Source organism: Mirounga angustirostris, unplaced genomic scaffold (assembly GCF_029215605.1).
Source record: "Mirounga angustirostris isolate CCGP_5_RB_7025 unplaced genomic scaffold, mMirAng1.0.hap1 SCAF_6, whole genome shotgun sequence".
Taxonomy (NCBI): Eukaryota; Metazoa; Chordata; class Mammalia; order Carnivora; family Phocidae; genus Mirounga; species Mirounga angustirostris.
Window position 1 is genome coordinate 140,408,682 of NW_026991714.1, and position 22,849 is coordinate 140,431,530.

The 22,849-nt window shown below is 43.5% G+C and overlaps 1 protein-coding gene across 3 annotated transcripts in view; it reads right to left on the bottom strand.

Moving 5' to 3' along the window:
• The window catches only part of GFRA1 (GDNF family receptor alpha 1), a 218,094-nt gene that overhangs the window by 131,870 nt on the left and 63,375 nt on the right, over positions 1 to 22,849 (bottom strand). For 2 of the 3 annotated variants that reach the window (XM_045878926.3, XM_045878925.3), the window contains exon 5: positions 18,630 to 18,644. The exons of the other annotated variant lie outside the window; for it this stretch is intronic. In XM_045878926.3, the coding sequence (XP_045734882.1) occupies positions 18,630 to 18,644 (15 nt within the window). The remainder of the gene's footprint in view (positions 1 to 18,629; positions 18,645 to 22,849) is intronic. 3 annotated transcript variants of the gene reach the window in all.

Here is a 22,849-nt window from a genome sequence, read left to right on the forward strand (position 1 = left end):
TACAGCAAAATGTACAAATTTTATGCATACATTCTCTGAGTTTGCGCAAATGCACACATTTGCAGAGGCCAAACCCCCATCAAGAGAGAGTCTTACCATCAGTCCAGGGAGTTCCTTCCTGAGTCTTCCAAGTCAGCCTTCATTCCCATTCCCCCAGAGGCAACCAATGTTCTGAATTTTGTCCATCACAGATTACTTTTAAGAATTACATGTAAATGGAATCATACACAGTGTCCTCTTTTGTGAAAGGCTTCTTTCATTCAGCCCAACATTCCTGAGATTCATCCATGTTGTGTGCATCAACATTTAGCTCCTTTCTAATTTGAGTGGTATTCCATTCTGTGGGTATACTAACTGCCCTTTTTCCTACTGATGAGTACCTGGGCTCTCTTCAGTATTTGGCTATAAGAATAAAGCTGCAGCAAAGACTGGGGTGCATGAGCCTTCTTGTTGGACACCTGCTTTCATTTCTCTGTGGTTTGGCTGGGCCCTCTTGCATGACAATGGCACTGTCTATCCTGATCCACTGGCAAGCCCAACACAGTCCTCTGGTCCCTCCAGGATGTATGATGTGGTCATTGAGAATTGAGACCAAGTCCAATTGCCTGTGTCTGAACTCAGACTCAGTCCTTCTCTAGCTGGGAGACCTTCTACTAAGTAAAATTACTTAAGCTTTCTGAATCTATTTTAGCACCTGAAAAATGAGGATTAAAAATGGCTATAAATGAGTGTGTGAACCTTGCAGGATTATTCTGGAGAAGAAGTGAGTTCATGTATGTGACTGGCACAAGGTAAGTAAGGAGAGGCCATCTTTATCCTCTGCTGCCCAATACCCAGCCCAGATAGTTAGATCATGTGCCCAGTGCCTGCTATTTCTCTGCTCAAAAACCTACAACGGTTTTCTTGGGCTTCCTAGAACAAGTCTCAACTTTGATGCCTACATTTTAAAACCGTTGCTCAAGCTACCTAAAATACCAAGCCAGTTTTTTATGGACTGGAATTTTATCAACTCAGGGACATAACATTCACTGTGCTGATCAGGAATGGTCATTGCTGGTGGGTCACCCTCGAGTAGCAAAAGAAATGATAAAATGAGTAATAAAAAATGGGAAAAGTCAGTAACTAATACTATCCATTTGGTAGACAAAATCTTTCCAATCATACAGGAGTGCTGGGGAGTACAAGAAAACAAAGAGGGTTTTGGCAATCAACAGATTGTGAAGTTTCCATAACTGGCCCCACCCAATCCCAACCCAGACCTGTCAATTTCACCCCACCTCAACATTAAACACAACACCATGCTTGTCTTTGTCTCCACCTCCATCCACACTGTCCTTCCGGATCCCACCTGCCCATACACCTGCCCTGGTCCTGCCCACTCAGATCTTCTTCTTCCTTCAAAACTATCTCCAGCTCCATTCTTTCAGCTGCTTCCCCTTTCCCAGGGACCCCTGTCCTCCGTGACTTCCTCCTGCACTGGGAAAGGACATCACCCACTGCTCTACAGACTGACTGGCCTTGGGTCTCCAGTGAAATTGTCAGCTCTTAAAAGGTAGGACAATGTCTACTACATATCCCATGCTTCTGCTCATACCTTGCACAAACTTGAGGACATAAATATTTGCTGACTCATCCTAAGTCCACATACTCTCCCCTCAAAAAAACAATAGTGGTGAAAGAACAGAAGAGAAAAAGCTTTTGGGGCACCTAGGTGGCACAGTTGGTTAAGTGTCCAACTCTTGGTTTCGGCTCAGGTCGTCATCTTAGAGTTGTGGGATCCAGCCCCGCATTGGACTCTACACTCAGCACAGAGTGTGCTTGAGTTTCTCTCACCCTCTCCCTCCATCCCACCCCCCCACAAATAAATAAATAAAACCTTAAAAAGAAAGAAAAGAAAAAGCTTTTTGGCTTTGACTTGGCTTGGCTGTCAACATGACCATCCATGATACTGTGAGAATTCTGTCTGAACTTTATTAAAAAACCTAGACTGTCACACATAAAAGAAGTGTGTACATATGCACACACATGTGCACACACACACACACACCCCAACCATACACAAAATGCCAATTCCTCTGAGCCTTGTTATTTCATTCCATCTTCTTTTGTCAAACATCTATTGAGCACTTACTGTGTGCTAGGGATTTAAAATAAAAGACTTGCTCCTTTCTCTCTAGGAGCTCAATCTAGTGTGGGAAGACAGATCCTAAACAGATCATTACAACAGAAGGAGTGCTGACAGAGGCATGAGGGGACAATGGGAAGTTCCAGAGTGGAAGGCAGAATTCCCCACCCAAAGGGGTGGGTGTGATTTGGGATAACCCAGCAGAGAGGATTTAGGCTGAATTTTGAAGAGTAAGCAGAAGCAGGGGCATATCTAGGAGGGGAAGTAGGTGGCACCTTCTCAATGATTTCTAGGGAAATGTCACAATGGTTGTGAATATTGTGTTAACAAGACAGTAAGGGGACCACGTGAAAAGGAGAGTCTGCTCCTCACACATACATTGGAAGCATCAACGTCAGGCAGAACACCCACAGCACCTACCCTTGGGCCAGCCACCATGGTGGCAGAACCTGGGTAGTTTTCTGAAGTAGGGAGCAGAACAAGACAAGGCTTGCTGAAAAGAGGAGAGAGCATTCCAAATTGGACAATCAATAGATTCAAAGGCACAGAGGTGCAGATGTGCATTTTGAACATTAGGAATCAATCCGGTAGAGCTTTATGGAAATGAATGGGGCAAGAGGGGGGAGGGGTGCCAGAAATGAGAGTGGGCATGGCTCAAGGAGGTCTGGCCTGGTGTTCCCTAGAAGAAAGCTGCTTGTCAAATTAGTGCCCACATCCAGCCATCAGCCTAGGAACATGTCACCGAATCCACTGTCAAGTATAAAGAACATATTTCTATCATATCACAAATTGCTTCCCAAAAGATTGCTTCAGCTATGAACAAAATATATGAATAAGTCAACAACAACTGTCTGTATGTTCCATGGCTTCCAGCAAGCCAGGTTCCAAAAACAACTGGAATGAAGCTCTCTGACATCATGGGGTTCTAGAGCCCCCACTCCCTGACTGCTGGGCTAGAGGGGACCAGGTGCACCAGAGGTAGCTGAGGGCACTCGCCAATGGTCACCAGCTATCTCCACAGGCACCCCCATCGGCCGGCTGCTGAAGGTAGCTGTCACAGGCAAGCCTCCAAGTTAGAACATTTCCTTTGGCTGGAGGGGACAGTGCCCTAGCCCGGACATCTGGGAAGGGGCATCAGAGAGATGAAGCTGGGGGAAATTGGCAGGTGGGTGCAACCCAAACATATAAACAGGCTCAACCTCTCATGTACCCTCCTGTCCAAGCAGAAAACACAGCCTCAAATCTCTCCCTAGGACAAGCTCAGCAATGTAAAGGATTGGTCTATCTTGGAACCCAACAGTCATCAAGCAATCTAAGGAAGGTGCAGGGGAGTTTAAGCACTCAACAGCTGGAATATTATAAACAGACCAGTTGTTTCATCCCTGGTCTGCCCAGGCTATGGGAGAAAGTGTAAATGTCTTAGCTCAGAAGCAAGGTACTATTCAACAGCTTCTGCTCTAGAAAAGACAAACCCACTCAGAAGCTTGCAGAACTAGAACTAGCTGAGAAGTCATGACAGCAAGCCTCAGTTTGGTGTAGAAGCAGAGAGGCATAGTGATAGATTGAATGTTTGTGTCCCTTTCCCAAATTCATATGTTGAAATCCTAAACCCAATGTGATGGGATTAGGAGGTGGGACCTTTGGGAGATGGTTAGATCATGAGAATAGAGCGCTCATGAATGGGGTTAGTACTCTTATTAAAGGGGCTCTGGAGACCTCCTTCCCCACTTCCACTATGTGAGGACATGAGAAGATGATGGCAATCTATGACCAGGAAGTGGGTTCTCAGCAAACAGAATCTGCCAGCATCTTGATCTAGGACTTGTAGCCTCCAGAAGCATGAGAAATAATGTTTGTTGCTCAGCCCCCACAGTTTATGGTACTTTGTTATAGCAGCCCAAACTAAGACATGTACTCAATAATCTCACCCCTCTGCAACTAGGCCATCATGTTGGGCCTTGAGAAGGGTCAAGGATTTGTGACTATGTCACCCCAGGGGTATTCGAAAGCCTGTGGACAGCATGTTACTGGGAAAAAATCAGGACAGCTTATTGCAGGACCAGAAGCCAAACTACCTGAGTTCAAAATCCTAGCTCAGGTGTCTTACCTTGGGAGTGGGAATGCACAGATAAACAAAGGGAGGAGGCCAGGATGATTCATGTGGTAATGGACTAGAATTAGAGACTTAGTAAGAACTCAGGCTTAACACAGATACACCTGTTTACATATAGAAATAGGTATGCATATATATGTGGGTTAGTATGCACACATATTTCTTTGCTCTGTCAGCTGAGAGGTCCTAAGAAAATGACACTACAGTAGCAATGAGCACACCTAGCTCCCATATCTTGGTTTCTAATATCACTCCATCATCTTAAAGAAATGGCTGAATCTAGGACAAGGGTAGGAAATATACAAGGTGAGCCTGGTGCATTTTTTTTAAATTTTATTTTATTATGTTATGTTAGTCACCATACAATATATCATTAATTTTTGATGTGGTGATCCACGATTCATTGTTTACATATAATACCTAGTGCTCCATGCAGTACATGCCTTCCTTAATACCCATCACCGGGCTAACCCATCCTCCCACCCCCCTCCCCTCTAAAACCTTCAGTTTGTTTCTCAGAGTCCATAGTCTCTCATGGTTCATCTCATCTTATAGTATCAGAAAATACTGCACAAATGCTCAACCAAAAATTGACAGGGATATGTCAAAGGTGCACCAGAAGCCAACTGAAAAGGCTCCCAGTGCCCAAAGCAAGAAATTAAATAAAGCTGTACTGCATTATAACTCAAGGTAGAAAATAAATATGCATGACTCCATATCAATCTAAATAAATGATTAAATAAATTAATAAATGAGGGCTAAGAGCCAAATCTCCCATGCAAAAGAATAATTTATGTAGCTACTCTCCCCTCGATGAGATGGAGCCTAATTCCTCACTCCTTAAGAGTGGGTTATGCATAAATTTCCTTCTAGAGTACACTATGAGGAAAAGTAACCTCACAGAGGAGAAACTTGACAAACACTACTTCAGCCAAGTGATAAAGATCAACATCAATAGTCATAGATCATGTTGATAGTAGGTCCCTTTTATATGATGGGATGCAAATGGCACTTTACCTCTGTGATCTTCCCCAAATCCATAACCTCAGTCTAATCATGAGAAAAACATCAGACACATTCCAAGAGAGGGGCATCCTACGATATATTCCTCAAAACACCAGTACTCCTCAAAGCTGTCAAGGTCATCAGAAACAAGGGAAGTCTTAGAAACTGTCACAGCCAAGATGAGCCTAAGGAGACATGACAACCAAATGTAATGTGGTCTCCTGGATGGCATCCCAGAATAAAGAAAGGACATTCAGTAAAAACTAAGGGAATCTGAAGAAGCTATGGATTTCAGTGAATAATAATGGATCAATATTGGGTCATTAGTTGCAACAAATGTACCATACTAATGTAAGCCATTAAAAATAGGGGAAACAGAGTGTGGGGTATATGGGAGTTCTCTGAACTATCTTCACAATGTTTCTGAAAGCCTAAAACTGTTCTGTAGAATAAAGCCTCTCGATTAAAAAAAAAAAAAAAAAAAGGTGGGCGGAGCAAGATGGCGGAGGAGTAGGAGACCTGGATTTCATCTGGTCCCAGGAATTCAGCTGGATGGGAATCAAACCATTCTGAATACCTACAAACTCAACAGGAGATCGAAGAAAAGAATAGCAACAACTCTCTCATCAGAAAAGCGGCCACGTTCTGGAAGGTAGGACGTGCGGAGAAGTGAATCTGAGGCGATATTCGGGAGGATAGACGGTGGGGGAGGGGCCTCCGCCGGCTGCTTCTGGCAAGTGATAGAGCCACGGAGCACAAAATCAGAACTTTTAAAAGTCTGCTCCGCTGAGGGACGTCACTCCAGTGGCTAAGTGGGGGGTGCAACCCTCGCGGGACAGTGTGCTCTCAGGACCCTCGGGGTCACAGAAAGACTGGGGGGCCTGAGTGCAGCAGAGCTCCCAGGTAACGGAGCAGGGAAGCCGGATGCAGAGACGGAGCCCAGGCGCAGGCTCGCAGCTCGGGGTGGCCATAGACAATGATCCGCGGCACAGTCAGGCCCCTGCTCCTCCAGCAGGGACCCAACAAGCGGCAGAGCCGGGGAGACTCCCCTTCCTCCCCCGGGAGGAGCGGCGGAGGAGCGCACTGCAGGGATCTGCGGGGTTTGGAGACTCCAAACGGGGTCGGGTGCCAGAGATAGAAATGCGCGGTCACAGGCCGGGTTAGCACGGAGTGTGGCCGGAGACCGGGGAGACGGGAGCGACTGACTGCTTTTCTCTGGGGGCTCACTGAGGAGCGGGGCCGAGTTCTCGGCTCCTCCGGGACAGAGATTGGGAGGCTGCCATTTTCACTCTTCTCCTCCAAAGCTGACCAAAGCTTGCAGGGAACAAAAGCTCCCGAGAGCAAACCTGAGCAGATTATTTAGCCCGGACCGGGCAAGGGCGGGGCAATTCTGCCTCCAGCAAAGACATTTGGAAACCACGGCAACAGGCCCCTCCCCAGAAGATCAGCGAGAACAGCCAGCCAAGACCAAGTTTACCGATCAATGAGAACGGCAGAACTCCAGCGCTAGGGGACTACTGCACATAGAATTCATGGCTTTTTTACCATGATTCTTTAGTCGTTCAAAGTTAATTTTTTTTTAACTGTCTTTTTTTCTTTTTTCTTTTTTTTTTTAATTTTTCTTTTTCCATTTTTCAACCAACATCTTATCAATCCCTTTTTTAAAAAACATTTTCATTTTTAGAGTCATATTCTATCCCTTCATAGTAGTTACCTGTATTTTTGGCATATATATATAAGTTGTTCTCTCTTTAAAATTTTGAGGTACAGTTTCTTCTAACAGATCAAAATATACCCTAAATCTCTAGTGTATGGCTTTGTTCTAGTCTCCTGCCTGATCACATTCTCTCCCTTTTTTTTTTTAAATCCTCTTCTTTCTTTTTTCAAACAACTTCTTATCAATTCCTTTTATAAAATTTTTTATAATTTTCATCTTTACAGTCATATTCCATCCCTTCATCATATCAACCCTTATTTTTGTATATATATAAGTTTTTCTTTCTTTAAAATTTTGAGAGGCACTTTCTTCTAACAGACCAAAATACACCCAAAATCTAGTGTGTGGCACTGATCTATGCACCAGCCTGATCATATTTGATCATATTCTGGTTTTTTTTGTTTTGTTCTGTTTTTGTTTGTTTTTATCTTTTTCTTTTTTCTTTCTTTCCCTTTCTTTTCACCCGGCTTCAGGTCTTTTCTGATTTGTTTAGAGTATATTTTCTGGGGACGTTATTACCCTGTTAGCATTTGGTTCTCTCATTCATCTATTCTCCTCTGGACAAAATGACAAGATGGAAAAAATCACCTCAACAAAAAGAACAAGAGGTATTACCTACTGCCAGGGACCTACTCAATACGGACATTAGTACAATGTCGGATCTACAGTTCAGAATCATGACTTTAAAGATACTAGCTGGGCTTGAAAAAAGCATGGAAGTTATTAGAGAAATCCTTTCTGTAGAAATAAAAGAACTAAAATCTAACCAAGTCGAAATCAAAAAGGCTATTAATGAGGTGCAATCAAAAATGGGGGCACTAACTGCTAGGATAAATGAGGCAGAAGAGAGAATCAGTGATATAGAAGACCAAATGATGGAAAATAAAGAAGCTGAGAAAGAGAGAGATAAACAACTACTGGATCACGAGGGCAGAATTCAAGAGATAAGCGATACCATAAGACGAAACAACATTAGAATAATTGGGATCCCAGAAGAAGAAGAAAGAGAGAGAGGGCCAGAAGATATAATGGAGCAAATTATAGCAGAGAACTTCCCTAATTTGGGGAAGGAAACAGGCATCAAAATCCAGGAGGCACAGAGAACCCCTCTCAAAATCAATAAAAATAGGTCAACACCCTGACATCTAATAATAAAACTTACAAGTCTCAGAGACAAAGAGAAAATCCTGAAAGCAGCTCGGGAGAAGAGATATGTAACCTACAATGGTAGAAACATTAGATTGGCAACAAACCTATCCACAGAGACCTGGCAGGCCAGAAAGGACTGGCAGGATATATTCAGAGCATTAAATGAGAAAAATATGCAGCCAAGAATACTATATTCAGCTAGGCTGTCATTGAAAACAGAAGGAGAGATAAAAAGCTTCCAGGACAAACAAAAACTAAAGGAATCTGCAAACACGAAACCAGCCCTACAAGAAATATTGAAAGCGGTCCTCTAAGCAAAGAGAGAGCCTAAAAACAACACAGACCAGAAAGGAACACAGACAATATACAGTAACAGTCACCTTACAGGCAATACAATGGCACTAAATTCCTATCTTTCAATAGTTACCCTGAATGTAAATGGGCTAAATGCCCCAATCAAAAGACACAGGCTTTCAGATTGGATTAAAAAACAAGACCCATCGATATGCTGTCTGCAAGAGACTCATTTTAGACCCAAAGACACCCCCAGATTGAAAGTGAGGGGGTGGAAAACCATTTACCATGCTAATGGACATCAAAAGAAAACTGGGGTGGCAATCCTTATATCAGACAAATTAGATTTTAAACCAAAGACTGTAATAAGAGATAAGGAAGGGGTGCCTGGGTGGCTCAGTCGCTTGAGCAACTGCCTTCGGCTCAGGTCATGATCCCAGGGTCCTGGGATCGAGTCTCACATCGGGCTCCCTGCTCTGCGGGGAGCCTGCTTCTCCCTCTCCCACTCCCCCTGCTTGTGTTCCCTCTCTCGCTGTGTCTCTCTCTGTCAAATAAATAGATAAAATCTTTAAAAAAAAGAGAGAGATAAGGAAGGACACTATATCTTACTTAAAGGGTCTATCCAACAAGAAGATCTAACAATTGTAAATATCTATGCCCCTAACATGGGAGCGGCCAATTATATAAAGCAATTAATAACAAAAGCAAAGAAACACATCAACAACAATACAATAATAGTGGGGGACTTTAACACCCCCCTCAGTGAAATGGACAGATCGTCTAAGCAAAAGATCAACAAGGAAATAAAGACTTTTAATGACACACTGGAACAAATGGACTTCACAGACATATTCAGAACATTCCATCCCAAAGCAATGGAATACACATTCTTCTCTAGTGCCCATGGAACATTCTCCAGAATAGATCACATCCTAGGTCACAAATCAGGTCTCAACTGGTACCAAAATATTGGGATCATTCCCTGCCTATTTTCAGACCACAATGCTTTGAAACTAGAAATCAATCACAAGAGGAAAGTCAGAAAGAACTCAAATACATGGAGGCTAAAGAGCATCCTACTAAAGAATGAATGGGTCAACCAGGAAATTCAAGAACAATTAAAAAAATTCATGGAAACCAAAGAAAATGAAAACACAACTGTTCAAAATCTTTGGGAAACAGCAAAGGCAGTCCTAAGAGGAAAGTATGTAGCAATACAAGCCTTTCTCAAGAAACAAGAAAAGTCTCAAGTACACAACCTAACCCTACACTTTCTAAAGGAGCTGGAGAAAGAACAGCAAATAAAGCCTAAACCCAGCAGGAGAAGAGAAATAATAAAGATCAGAGCAGAAATCAATGAAATAGAAACCAAAAAAACAGTAGAACAGATCAACGAAACTAGGAGCTGGTTCTTTGAAAGAATTAACAAGATTGATAAACCCCTGGCCAGACTTATCAAAAAGAAAAGAGAAATGACCCAAATCAACAAAATCATGAATGAAAGAGGACAGATCCCAACCAACACCAAAGAAAGACAAACAATTATAAAAACATATTATGAGCAACTCTATGCCAGCAAATTAGATAACCTGGAAGAAATGGATGCATTCCTAGAGATGTATCAACTACCAACACTGAACCAGGAAGAAATAGAAAACCTGAACAGACCTATAACCACTAAGGAAATTGAAGCAGTCATCAAAAATCTCCCAAAAAACAAAAGCCCAGGGCCAGATGCCTTCCCAGGGGAATTCTACCTAACAATTAAAGAAGAATTAATACCTATTCTTCTGAAACTATTCCAAAAAATAGAAATGGAAGGAAAACTTCCAAACTCGTTTTATGAAGCCACCATTACCTTCATCCCCAAACCAGACAAAGACCCTATCAAAAAGGAGAATTACAGGCCAATATCCCTGCTGAACATGGATGCAAAAATTCTCACCAAAATACTAGCCAATAGGATCCAACAGTACATTAAAAGGATTATTCACTACAATCAAGTGGAATTTATTCCTGGGCTGCCAGTTTGGTTCAACATCTGCAAATCAATCAATGTGATGCAATACATTAATAAAAGAAAGAACGAGAACCATATGATCCTCTCAATAAATGTAGAAAAAGCATTTCACAAAGTACAGCATCGTTTCTTGATCAAAACTCTTCAGAGTATAGGCATAGAGGGTACATACCTCAGTATCATAAAAGCCATCTATGAAAAACCCACAGCGAATATCATTCTCAATGGGGAAAAACTGAGAGCTTTCCCCCTAAGGTCAGGAACACGGCAGGGATGTCCACTATCACCACTGCTATTCAACATAGTATTAGAAGTCCTAGCCAGAGCAATCAGACAACAAAAAGAAATCAAAGGCATCCAAATCGGCAAAGAAGAAGTCAAACTCTCACCCTTTGCAGATGATATGATACTTGATGTGGAAAACCCAAAAGACTTCACCCCGAAACTGCTAGAACTCATACAGGAATTCAGTAACGTGGCAGGATATAAAATCAATGCACAGAAGTCAGTGGCATACCTATACACCAACAACAAGACAGAAGAAAGAGAAATTAAGGAGTCGATCCCATTTACAATTGCACCCAAAACCATAAGATACCTAGGAATAAATCTAACCAAAGAGGCAAAGCATCTGTACTCAGAAAACTATCAAATACTCATGAAAGAAACTGAGGAAGACACAAGCAAATGGAAAAACGTTCCATGCTCATGGATTGGAAGAACAAATATTGTGAAGATGTCAATGCTACCTAGAGCAATCTACACATTCAATGCAATCCTCATCAAAATACCATCCACTTTTTTCAAAGAAATGGAACAAATAATCCTAAAATTTGTATGGAACCAGAAAAGACCCCGAATAGCCAGAGGGATGTTGAAAAAGAAAAGCAAAGCCGGCGGCATCACAATTCCGGACTTCCAGCTCTATTATAAAGCTGTCATCATCAAGACAGTATGGTACTGGCATAAAAACAGACACATAGATCAATGGAACAAAATAGAGAGCCCAGAAATGGACCCTCAACTCTATGGTCAACTAATCTTTGACAAAGCAGGAAGGAATGTCCAATGGAAAAAAGACAATCTCTTCAACAAATGTTGTTGGGAAAACTGGACAGCCACATGCAGAAGAATGAAACTGGACCATTTCCTTACACCACACACAAAAATAGACTCCAAATGGTTGAAAGACCTAAATGTGACACAGGAGTCCATCGAAATCCTAAAGGAGAACACAGGCAGCAACCTCTTTGACCTCAGCCGCAGCAACTTCTTCCTAGAATCATCGCCAAAGGCAAGGGAAGCAAGGGCAAAAATGAACTTTTGGGACTTCATCAAGATAAAAAGCTTTTGCACAGCAAAAGAAACAGTCAACAAAACCCAAAGAGAACCGGCAGAATGGGAGAAGATATTTGCAAATGACATATCAGATAAAGGGCTAGTATCCAAAATCTATAAAGAACTTATCAAACTCAACACCCAAAGAACAAATAATCCAATCAAGAAATGGGCAGAAGACATGAACAGACATTTTTCCAAAGAGGACATCCAAATGGCCAAAAGACACATGAAAAAGTGCTCAACATCGCTTGGCATCAGGGATATCCAAATGAAAACCTCAATGAGATACCACCTCACACCAGTCAGAATGGCTAAAATGAACAAGTCAGGAAACGACAGATGTTGGCGGGGATGCAGAGAAAGGGGAACCCTCCTACACTGTTGGTGGGAATGCAAGCTGGTGCAGCCCTCTGGAAAACAGTATGGAGGTTCCTCAAAAAGTTGAAAAGAGAGCTACCATACGATCCAGCAATTGCACTACTGGGTATTTACCCCAAAGATACAAATGTAGGGATCCAAAGGGGTACATGCACCCCGATGTTTATAGCAGCAATGTCCAGAATAGCCAAACTGGAAAGAGCCAAGATGTCCATCGACAGAGGAATGGATAAAGAAGATGTGGTGTATATATATATATATATATATACACACACAATGGAATATTGTGCAGCCATCAAAAGGAATGAGATCTTGCCATTTGCAACGATGTGGATGGAACTGGAGGGTGTTATGCTGAGCGAAATAAGTCAATCAGAGAAAGACATGTATCATATGACCTCACTGATATGAGGAATTCTTAATCTCAGGAAACAAACTGAGGGTTGCTAGAGTGGGGCGTGGGGTGGGAGGGATGGGGTGGCTGGGTGATAGACACTGGGGAGGGTATGTGCTATGGTGAGTGCTGTGAAGTGTGCAAGACTGTTAAATCACAGATCTGTACCTCTGAAACAAATAATGTAATATATGTTAAGAAAAAAAAAAGAAAAAGAAGAAGATAGCAGGAGGGGAAGAATGAAGGGGAGGAAATCGGAGGGGGAAACGAACCATGAGAGACTATTGTCTCTGAAAAACAAACTGAGGGTTCTAGAGGGGAGGGGGTGGGAGGATGGGTTAGCCTGGTGATGGGTATTAAAGAGGGCATGTTCTGCATGGAGCACTGGGTGTTATGCACGAACAATGAATCATGAACACTACATCAAAAACTAATGATGTAATGTATGGTGATTAATATAACAATAAAAAATTAAAAAAAATGGCTCTACCACTCACTAGTTCATAACTGTCACTAGGGTTCAATTCCACTCTGTGCCTCAGTTTTCTCCTCTGTAAAGTGGGATTTTTATACTTTATATGGCAAGTTCTATGAGAAAATGTATGCGAAGTACCTGTTCCAATGCCTGGGATATAGGAGGTACACAAATGTGGCATAATTACTATTACTACTACCCTCATCAGTAAAATAAAAATTTTAACTTATTAGAAACCACCTCAACAGAAGAATCTAAGAGTTTCCCTTTACTGATCTGGCAATTTTGAAACGCAAGTTACTGGGAGGAGAGGCTCTAAAGCCTCACCCCAAACTCATGCCCTGGGATTGGAATGGGCACAAGATGAATCTGCTACGAAGACAGACCTATTTCAAGGTCACCTGGCAGGGAGCAGGCCACCCTACACAGCCCACACAGAATGTCATAAAGCATCTCAGAGAATGCCATTATTTAAATATGGTTATCCTTTTCCTCATACACCACACACACACATACACACACACACAATGAATCTAGGTACAATTAAATGGTAACTTTGGTCAGTTTGTGCTGGAAAGATGGATGCATTTCCTACATAACTCAGAATATTCTACCAATCCTCGACAGAATGGAGAATAATATATATACATAGTAAATATTAGCATATGGGAAGTGTGACCAGGGAACCAACCACTTTCCACCATAAAAATGTTAATGAATTTTTCTCATTCACTCATTAACATCATATGACAACTTGGAATTTTTAACTGGAAATGGTAACAATAGATTTAATTTATTCGCCAAAATCCCACACTCATAAAGAAAACAATATTTCATGATGTATAACATCACCAAGGGAACCATAATTCATGGCTAAAGGGTCAGAGCTTTATAACAGATGGATTGTTCTGAAGTGGTTTTGAAAACCTAAGATCCAGCCTCAGCAGTTTGACCAACAGTTTGAAATATGCAAAAGAGCTCAAGTCAAACACATTATAAATGGCAGTGGTCCCTGTCACCACAAGCCCACCCCAACGATTACCAGGCTTGGCTGGGCTGCCAGAAACCAAACTATGATTTATTGCTCTCTTCAAATTAGTAAAAGCAATGCCATCCATTGTGAATTCCGAAGCTAATGCTTCAAAATGGGCTTGTGAGTAGGTTACACTTCTGAAACCACAATTCTTTTAACCTTAATTCCCAGCCACTAGGGAAGGCTCTACTTTCACCCAAGTTCTTTAGACAATGGTCATAACCTGTAGTATGGGCTATTTCTGGACTCTATTAACTCAAATCCAATTAAAACTCATCAAGATAGAGCATCACCAGGAAGCCAAGTTGGGTCAGGAACCTTCCCAACTTTCTCATTTTACAGATGGGAAAACTGAGGCTATAGGACAAAGCAACTGACCTACCCTGCTGGGAGCCAACTGAGCTCTCCTGAGCATTTAATGTATATATTAATATGTAATACATATGATATACATATATATGTATATTGGAGAGAAGTGGCTCTTTAAAATCTAAAGATAAGTATAGGAGTATTTTAATGATGCCCTTGATGAGCACAATTTGCCAGCCTTAAGGAGAGGAGGTGTAAGTTATGGGCATAATACTCGCCACGGGTAAAGTGAGCAGAAAGTCGGACACTCAGTGGAGCCAAGCCGGCCAGAAATGGGGCTGCAGAGACCCACTAAGGGGAGTGCTTAGGGCCTGGGGGCAGGTCCCCATCTCAGCCCAGCCTGAGCCCGCACAGCACTCAGCCCGGGTCCTGGCTTTAACTTCTCACACATTGTTCTTACGCATTTTCACAGCAACCAACGTGGCGATTTTTCATGTAAACAGACCACGCCACTCTTTTGCTTAAAACCCACTGCTGACTTCCCTTCCTCTGGTCTCCAGACGACACTCCTACCCTCTTCTCATTACTTCATCTCACACAATGCTCTCCCTCTCTTGCGAGCTCCCCCCCCACCAGTTTCCTTCTGATCCTGCAATATTGGGGTGTTCTTGCCTGTTGGGGTTCCTCCACATCCCCCAATAGCTGGTCCTTCTTGGCATCCTCTCTCCATCCCATCTAAAATGGCCCTCCTAGCCACTGGCACACCATCCTGTGACCTTTTCTTCACTGCACGCGTCCCTTGGAATTTGCCTTGACTATTTTATTGGCATGCTTGGCACCAGTGTTCTGCCAAGCTAGACCGTAAGTTCCACGAGCACTGAGCCCTTGCTGTCTTGCCCGTCCTCGTTTCCTCAAGGCCTAGAAAGTGCCTGGCACATATTTGCCGGCTGCAAAATAAACAACTGCACTATGTTTGAGAGCTATCAACAATTACTTGAGCCGAAAGAAAAATCTCTTTAATAGCAGGACCCCAGCTCCAGGCGAGAACGGAGCGAGAGGAAAGGCTACGCCTCCTCGGGCTCCGAGTCTATCAGGGACTTCAGTTCACAACACAGAGCACAGAATTAACTCAATGGTGAAGTCTTTATACTGTGCCCACTTACGCTTTCAAACACGCTGCTGAGTGGCAGTACTCTGATTTCCAAGCCGCTCACTCAGGTTCCGTTCGATTTCAGAATCAAGGTGAAGCCTATGGATAAGTATTCAAAAGGTGCTTCAGTAACTTCAAATGAGGCGCGTGTGTGTGTATGTGTGCGTGTGGTCCTGACTTCATTATTAAACGATGGACATAAAAGTGCTCTAAAACTCGAGATTCCAGACACGTGTGCACATACAGCATTTTCAACCGCATTTGATGTTGTGAAGAGCAGCTCTATGGCACTTCGGCCTTGCTGAGAGCCATCCAGTGGCGCATGAGCTCTGTGGACAACAGAGAACGTGGGTCAATTAAGGCTCCTTGAAAAGGTGGCCCCACGGCCCTGGAACTCGGATACACAGAAGGCCCAGCTGCGGGCCCACTGGTCCTCGATAGCCCTCACGCCCTGTGTGGTCTAACCGCCCCAGCAAGCGGCCTTTGCAGATGAAAGAAGGGCACAGGTGCAGGGCAGAAACACGTTGCCACATGCACATACCACGGACACAGCCAAGAAAGGCCCAGCAGTAGCTGCTGCGCTGTCACCTCTAACAAGATTGATCTGTAGTGAAATAAAAGATAATGCAATCCAGGGGAAATAACCGTGGTTTCCTCTGAGAATGTCTGATGTTGTCAGCTTGCGAGGCTACCTCCCTCTTCTGCCTGCCGTGGTGCCCGGTGGCCCAAACACGCAGGCAGGCACTCCTCTGGGCAGGCGGTCCTGCTCACTCACCGCCAGAAGCACGCACCGAGAAAGCAGCGTCTCCCGCAAGTGCCCATGGCTCCCTGGGGCAAAGCCAAAGCAGGCAGGGCCCGGATGCCCACGGCGGGGTCGGGCAGCCCCAGCCGCTCGGAGTTCCCGCAACGTGTGTGGGGATGGATGGACCTCAGTTTCCACCCCGTGGCTTCTGTTCATCTGAAACCACAGAGTTTTCTGGTTGCTTATTTCTAGCACCATCCATGGCCCCCCGTGTTTCAAAGTAACGACACAATTCTGGAACAGAGTTTCGACCACAGAAGACACGGTGGAGTCACGTTTTGGACTATCTGTAAGACACAGAACCTTTTGTCTTGGTCTGATGTGACCAGTACCATCCCCAACACATCTGAACTGTCTCATTTTACTGGGCATTCATGTCTTTGGCAGAATGGCCAGAAGCAAAGGTAAGGATGGAGCACCACCTGGCAGGTTCTTGGCTCCCATCTCAGAGAATGTGCGTCCTTATGAAATGGCCCTAGAAGGCCAGCGCCATGTAAATCCCAAAAGCCAGTTCAGCTCTCTTCATTTGAAATCCCAGTAATATGGTACACGGAAGCTGCGGCCCACCATCACGCAGGGCGACGGGCAGCTAGCAGCTTCTGTCTCTGGAAGATGCTCTCCAGTCCCGATAGCCGGTGATTTGCAGATGATTATAACTTTTGCTCTGCATATCATTGTTACTGACAGGCAAATCCCATCAATCAAGTGGCATGACGGATAACAAAAGGAGGCAAACTTGACATAGGGAGCCGAATAAGCCATTTTTTATACCAACCCTGACAGCCATGAATGCTCACGATCGTTTGAAGAAAAACCAGATCCGTTAGAAGCCTTTTCTCTCCCCGTTCTCCCGGGGCCGTGGCACTCGTGCTCCAGAAAGACTTCCCAAACTCAAGCGTTTTGTGTCTCAAAAGGAAGAATGTGATGCAGCTTTGGGTGGTGCTTGTATTCTAGTTCATGCAAAAAACAAAAACAAAAACAAAAAAACAACCCTCTTCTCCTCCCAGAGTGTTGCCATGAACCCCCAATTTGTCAAGGAAGAAAACACACGGAGCAAGGGGGCCCTAATAGCGAGGCTTTAACTACATCAACAGTCACAGCACCTTTTCAATTTTGCTCATCTCTGAGTCTCTAGCCAAATGGAACTTATTACTTATAGCTTGTTGGGATTTATGAATTATTTATAAAAGTAGGTCTATGACTCCAGACTCTTAAAAGACAAACACAACAGTCCCCTCATTGTTACCCACAACTGCACTTCTATCAGAGAGAGCAGACAGACGTTCTCCACAACACACGCTGCAGGTTTGGGCTAAAATAATCGTGAAAATATCAAGCCTGTGAGATTATCTCTCGGCAGCTATTTACGGGATGCCGAGATGTATTTTTAAACCGGTGTCTTTCCTTCTAAGCCAGCCTTGGATTCAAGAGAGACATAGCAAACCTGTGTGCCACGAACGTATTTCCCGGCTTGAATATAGATATGCGCTGCCGATGCTACCCGGTGGTTGCAGACTGTGATTTTATAAAAAAAAAAAGGGGGGGGGGGAGAGGCAGCACCCCGGTCACGTGTGTCTGGCAGGTTCAACAAGGCCATGCGCACGAGTCTCCCTCTGCATCCCAGAGCACAGGCGCTAGCTGTGCATCCTTGGTCAGGACGGAAACGCACACGGGAAGACGCAGTTCAACTTTTCATCTCCAGCTCCCCAGAACGCATGACCTTGGCGGGCAAAATAGGTCAGACACTGCATGCCCTCTCCGGGCTCCATCTCTGTCCCAGGCTCAGCTGGAGGGGTTGCCAGGGACACCTGGGTTGAAGGTATCATGCCATGGTCTTGTCTACACCTCTTCTCGGGACAGCGACATGTTTGTTAGGCAGAGAAAAGACACCCCCACGTGGAGCCGGCATACAGAGCCCTGCCCCAGCAGCAGCTGGCCCTGATACAGGAGCCCCGAGGGACAGGGGTCTTCCAGCTGAACCCCCACCCCACAGACACCTGCTCCTCACCCATCCCACGAGTCCCAAGCATGCCTGTGCCCTGATGGGGACCCAGCCATGACTCTCTCCAGTGTACCTGCCCAAACTGTCCAGTCCACAGCCTACCTCCAAGCATGGTCCAGAGGCAGAGGCTGGATGGCAGAGGCCCAGAGAGGCCAACGGCACTTTTGGCCACCTCAGGCTATTGTCCCCGTGGTGTCTACTAAAGCCCCAGTGATGAGTCCACAGAGAATGCAAAGCTCCATAACCCTCTGCACACAGACAATACCCTCATTCCCAAAAGAGCAGAGCCAGTGCAGAAGCAGGCCGGAGACAGCGAACTTACCTTGCTGGAACATATCTGCCAGGAGGGCGGAGAAACAAGGGAGGAGAGCAGGGAGAGAGAGAGGAGAAAAAAAATATTAATAATGCTGAGAATGACAATGATGATCTTCACAGCTAACAGATGCTGACTTTGCTGAGCACTCTTGGTGCAATATTTCCTTTAACTCAGAGGTAGTGGTTAAGAGCTCTGGCTCTGGAATGGAATTCCTGGATTTAAATCCTGGCTCAACACTTACTAATGCTGTGGCTTACATTTCCTGAACCACAAATAGAAGTACTGGAAAGATCAAACAAATTATGTCTTATGTTTTAAGAGCTTAGATCAGTGTCCGGCATGTAACAAACATAATTTGGTGGTTATTATTAATATTAATATTATTATTTTTCACAATGACCCTAGAGAGTAGGTTGTATTCTCATCCTTACTAAACAGACTAAGGAAAGTGATATTGGAGAAGATTAGGTCACTCATCCAAGGCCACAGAGGAGTAAGCAATGGGCTCGGCATTGAACCCGAATGTCTGATTCCAAAACCCATCTCCTCACCCACCACTAAGTGTCTGGCTGGTTTATAAATAACACAAAGGAAACAACATCACACAGGAGAATAAACGGAGGAAGGGTCTACAAATATACTAAGGTTCCTTCCATATTTAAATCACCGAAAAAAAAACATTTGTATGAATTTTCCGCATCATAACGCACAACTAATAACACCATGTCTTCATATTAATCCTAGGTCAAAGCCTGTTAAAAGGTGAAAAAATATTAATTTTTTTCCAACAAATATTGGGGAGGCCATATGCCAAGCACTCTGTCCAGCACTGGGAAATATACATCTAGGTATAAGGTATAAATGGTATAAATGAACAAGCAGTCACTAATATCCCTCTAAGGGTAATCACCAGCATGACTTCTAACACCCTACATTCACTTTTTCCTGCTTTTAAACTTAATATAAATGGACTCATATGGTATGTATTTTTCTGTCTGCCTTTTTTTTTTTTTTTTTTTGTGCACAGTGTTTGTGGGAGTCATCCATGCCTGTGTAGCATGTACTAGCAGGTCATTCATTCTCTTTCCCATATAGTATTCCACTGTGTGATTATACTGTAATTTATTTTCCCCTTGTAATCTTGATGGACATTTGGAGTGTTTTCAATGTTTGACAATTGGGAATTGCGATGAGTGTGTTCGTCCATATCTTTTGGTGAACAGATGTGCATACACCAGGTCCTTTTTGACATCTCTCCTGTGCATTCAGGCTCATCCTGCTTCTACTGCCTCCCAGTCACCCCAAAGTACTCTTGACTGCTCCTATTTCTCACTCAATAACTTGAAGATGGAAGATATTGCTGGTAGGAACACAGACAGCCCCTCCGAGACATGAACCAGTTCCCGCCCTGTTAATGGGGCTGTACATCGGTACGAAACTTCTGAAAGACAGCTTGACAAGATGTAAGGAAATGTTAAACATACAGTCCTTGACCTAATAGTACCACTTCCAGGAATTTAATCTACAGAAATAACTAAAGGCACCAAATAAGTCTAACAAGGATGTTCATCGCAGCATTGTGTATAATGGTGAAAGAACGGATATTGCTTGTTTTGTCTACAGGAAATCAAACCACAAATAATTTATCCCACACGATGGGTTACAGTGCCCCCGTTTCAAATGAAGACTTTGATTACTTTTGAATGAAAAAAATCAGACAGTAACATGAAACATGTATCCTGAGCCCACTTATGTGCACATACCGATGCATATATCTCCATGAAGAAAGACAGTCACGGAAATGTTTGTCTTCAGTGATGGAATGTGGGGTCACTTCTTTAAATCTTAGGTAGGCCTTTCTGTATTACTTTAATTTTTTAACAATGGCCATGCTTTTCATCTATAATCTGAATTTTAAAACTTTATTTTCATATTAAAAACTAAACAAGAACTGTATCGTCGACATCAAATTTGCTGCCAGTCGTCAGCTACAACATCAGCTCCTACGAGGTCACAGAGAGTGGAGAGCCCAGGAAAGGTGCACACGCACCTTTCAAAGATGAAATACACACCTGGTGGATTAAACAGCCTGCAAGGACAGAATCCCTGTGGGAACAGTTTTCATTCCAGTGGCACAGACGTGACCCTCGCGAGGGGTGTCATTCATATGCCATACATATGCTCCCAAGGGCACACCCAGACTGTGGCTCAGGTATGACAGGCTGCAGGCTCACGATGCCCAGGGAGCTGGCTAAAACACCACCCTCTCGCTCACATCCACGAAAGCTAACTGGGATGTAAATGGACAGAGTGATGCCGTTACAGGACAACTTCAACTCTGCCCTAATGTGTGTGTGTGTGTGTGTGTGTGTATATATATATATATATATATATATATATATATATATATATATACTCGATGTATTACTTCCTAACCTCAATCACTCATTATTGGTACAGGTTTTGACCAGCAGTGTGTGGATGGCACTCTCCCCCTCCATGCCTCCATACTCTCTGGAGACTGTGAGAAGGACCACGTGCAGCTTCCTAAATATACCTGCCACCGAATTTTTTTTTTAATTTTTTTATTGTTATGTTAATCACCATACATTACATCATTAGTTTTTGATGTAGTGTTCCATGATTCATTGTTTGTGCATAACACCCAGTGCTCCATGAAGAACATGCCCTCTTTAATACCCATCACCACTGCCACACGAATTTGCCGCCTGGAACATGCCGTCAGAACCACCCACCCTCTGACCAGCCTGCACACCCAAGGGAGCCCTCCTCCTCAGCCTTCAAATGACACAGCCGCTGCGAAGTTTCTCAGAGCCTATCCCCACAGAGAGAAGTCACTGTTTCTACCCCTGTGCCCCTAATTTGTGCACGTTGCAATTACAGCTCATATTATAGTTAGTTAGTTACATAGACATGAGCTCCCGAGGGCAAGAGTTGTGTGTTTTAATCATCTTTGCGGGTCCTCACTGCCTGGTGTGCTATGCTCCCACACGGGAGGGAAGGAAAAAGGGCTGGTGGGTCTTTGTGCTCATCTGCTCCAACCCCTTCACTTTACAGATGAGGACACTGAGTCCCACAGAAGTAGAAGACTTTTCCCAAGGTTACACATGGCATGAAAGACTCAGCTAGGACTACATGAGATTCATTTAACCTTAATGAAGCACACAAGCTCATCCCTATTATTAGCAAAGTACAAATTAGAGATTTATCATTCTCCTCTAATGAGTACAGACAAAAATTTCCAACCTTGAAAACATCAGTGAAATAAGATTAGTCTCTCAAATACGGATCCAGTCTCGACATCCGTCCTGAATCCTCACCCTCCTTTCTGTGGCTTTTGACAGGGAGCGCTTCCTTCGAAATTCAGTACTGATCTGAATCACTGGAAAGTATCGGTGGGCAGGGTGGGAGGAACTTCAGGCAGGGATTTAGTGACCTTATTCCTTCCAATTTCACTGTATATTTCATGCTTTAGCAGAGAAATCTGCATAGAGTACTATTCATATCTTCTATTCCAAAAAACTCTCTTGATTTTCGTATAAGCTATTTTAGATTTAAGAAAAAAAGAAACGTTTTTCAGCTTCATTTACATTTTGCACCTTTTTATTCAAATCTAAATTTTAATAAACACTAGTATAAATATTGCAACAATTTTGCACATGAGTTATCTTGCAATTTACACTCTAAATTTATGTCTTTTGTAGTCTATGGCATAAATCATTCCGTTCTTGGCATTAGTTAGCTCTCTGCTGTATATAATAATGGCTTGGGTACCTTCTTCAAAATTCCACTTTTCTAGACTGAAACAGCCATCCAGGTTCAATCTCGAATGATTCATGGACAGAACAACAAAATATAAGTGAGAATAAGGTAAATCCTGTGCTGTTTGGCTACATTTTACCTCCCCCAAAATTCTGGACCTCAGAAGATACTAGCCACAGAAATACTCTTACCATCATGTACTCTGGTGTTTGTGCCCATCATCCCAAACCACAGGGACTTGTCACTCATAAAATCCAAAGGGCCTCAAATTTGAGTGTGATATTCACCTTTCAGTCTAACCAATCACTAGGAATCATGTGGTAGTCGATCACTTACACGCTCTGAACTTGAAGTTCCTTGTTGATGACCTGGGGATATTTCAATGCCCACACCTTGGTGTTGGGCAGGTTAAGTTAGATAATTTACACAAACATCCTCCCATC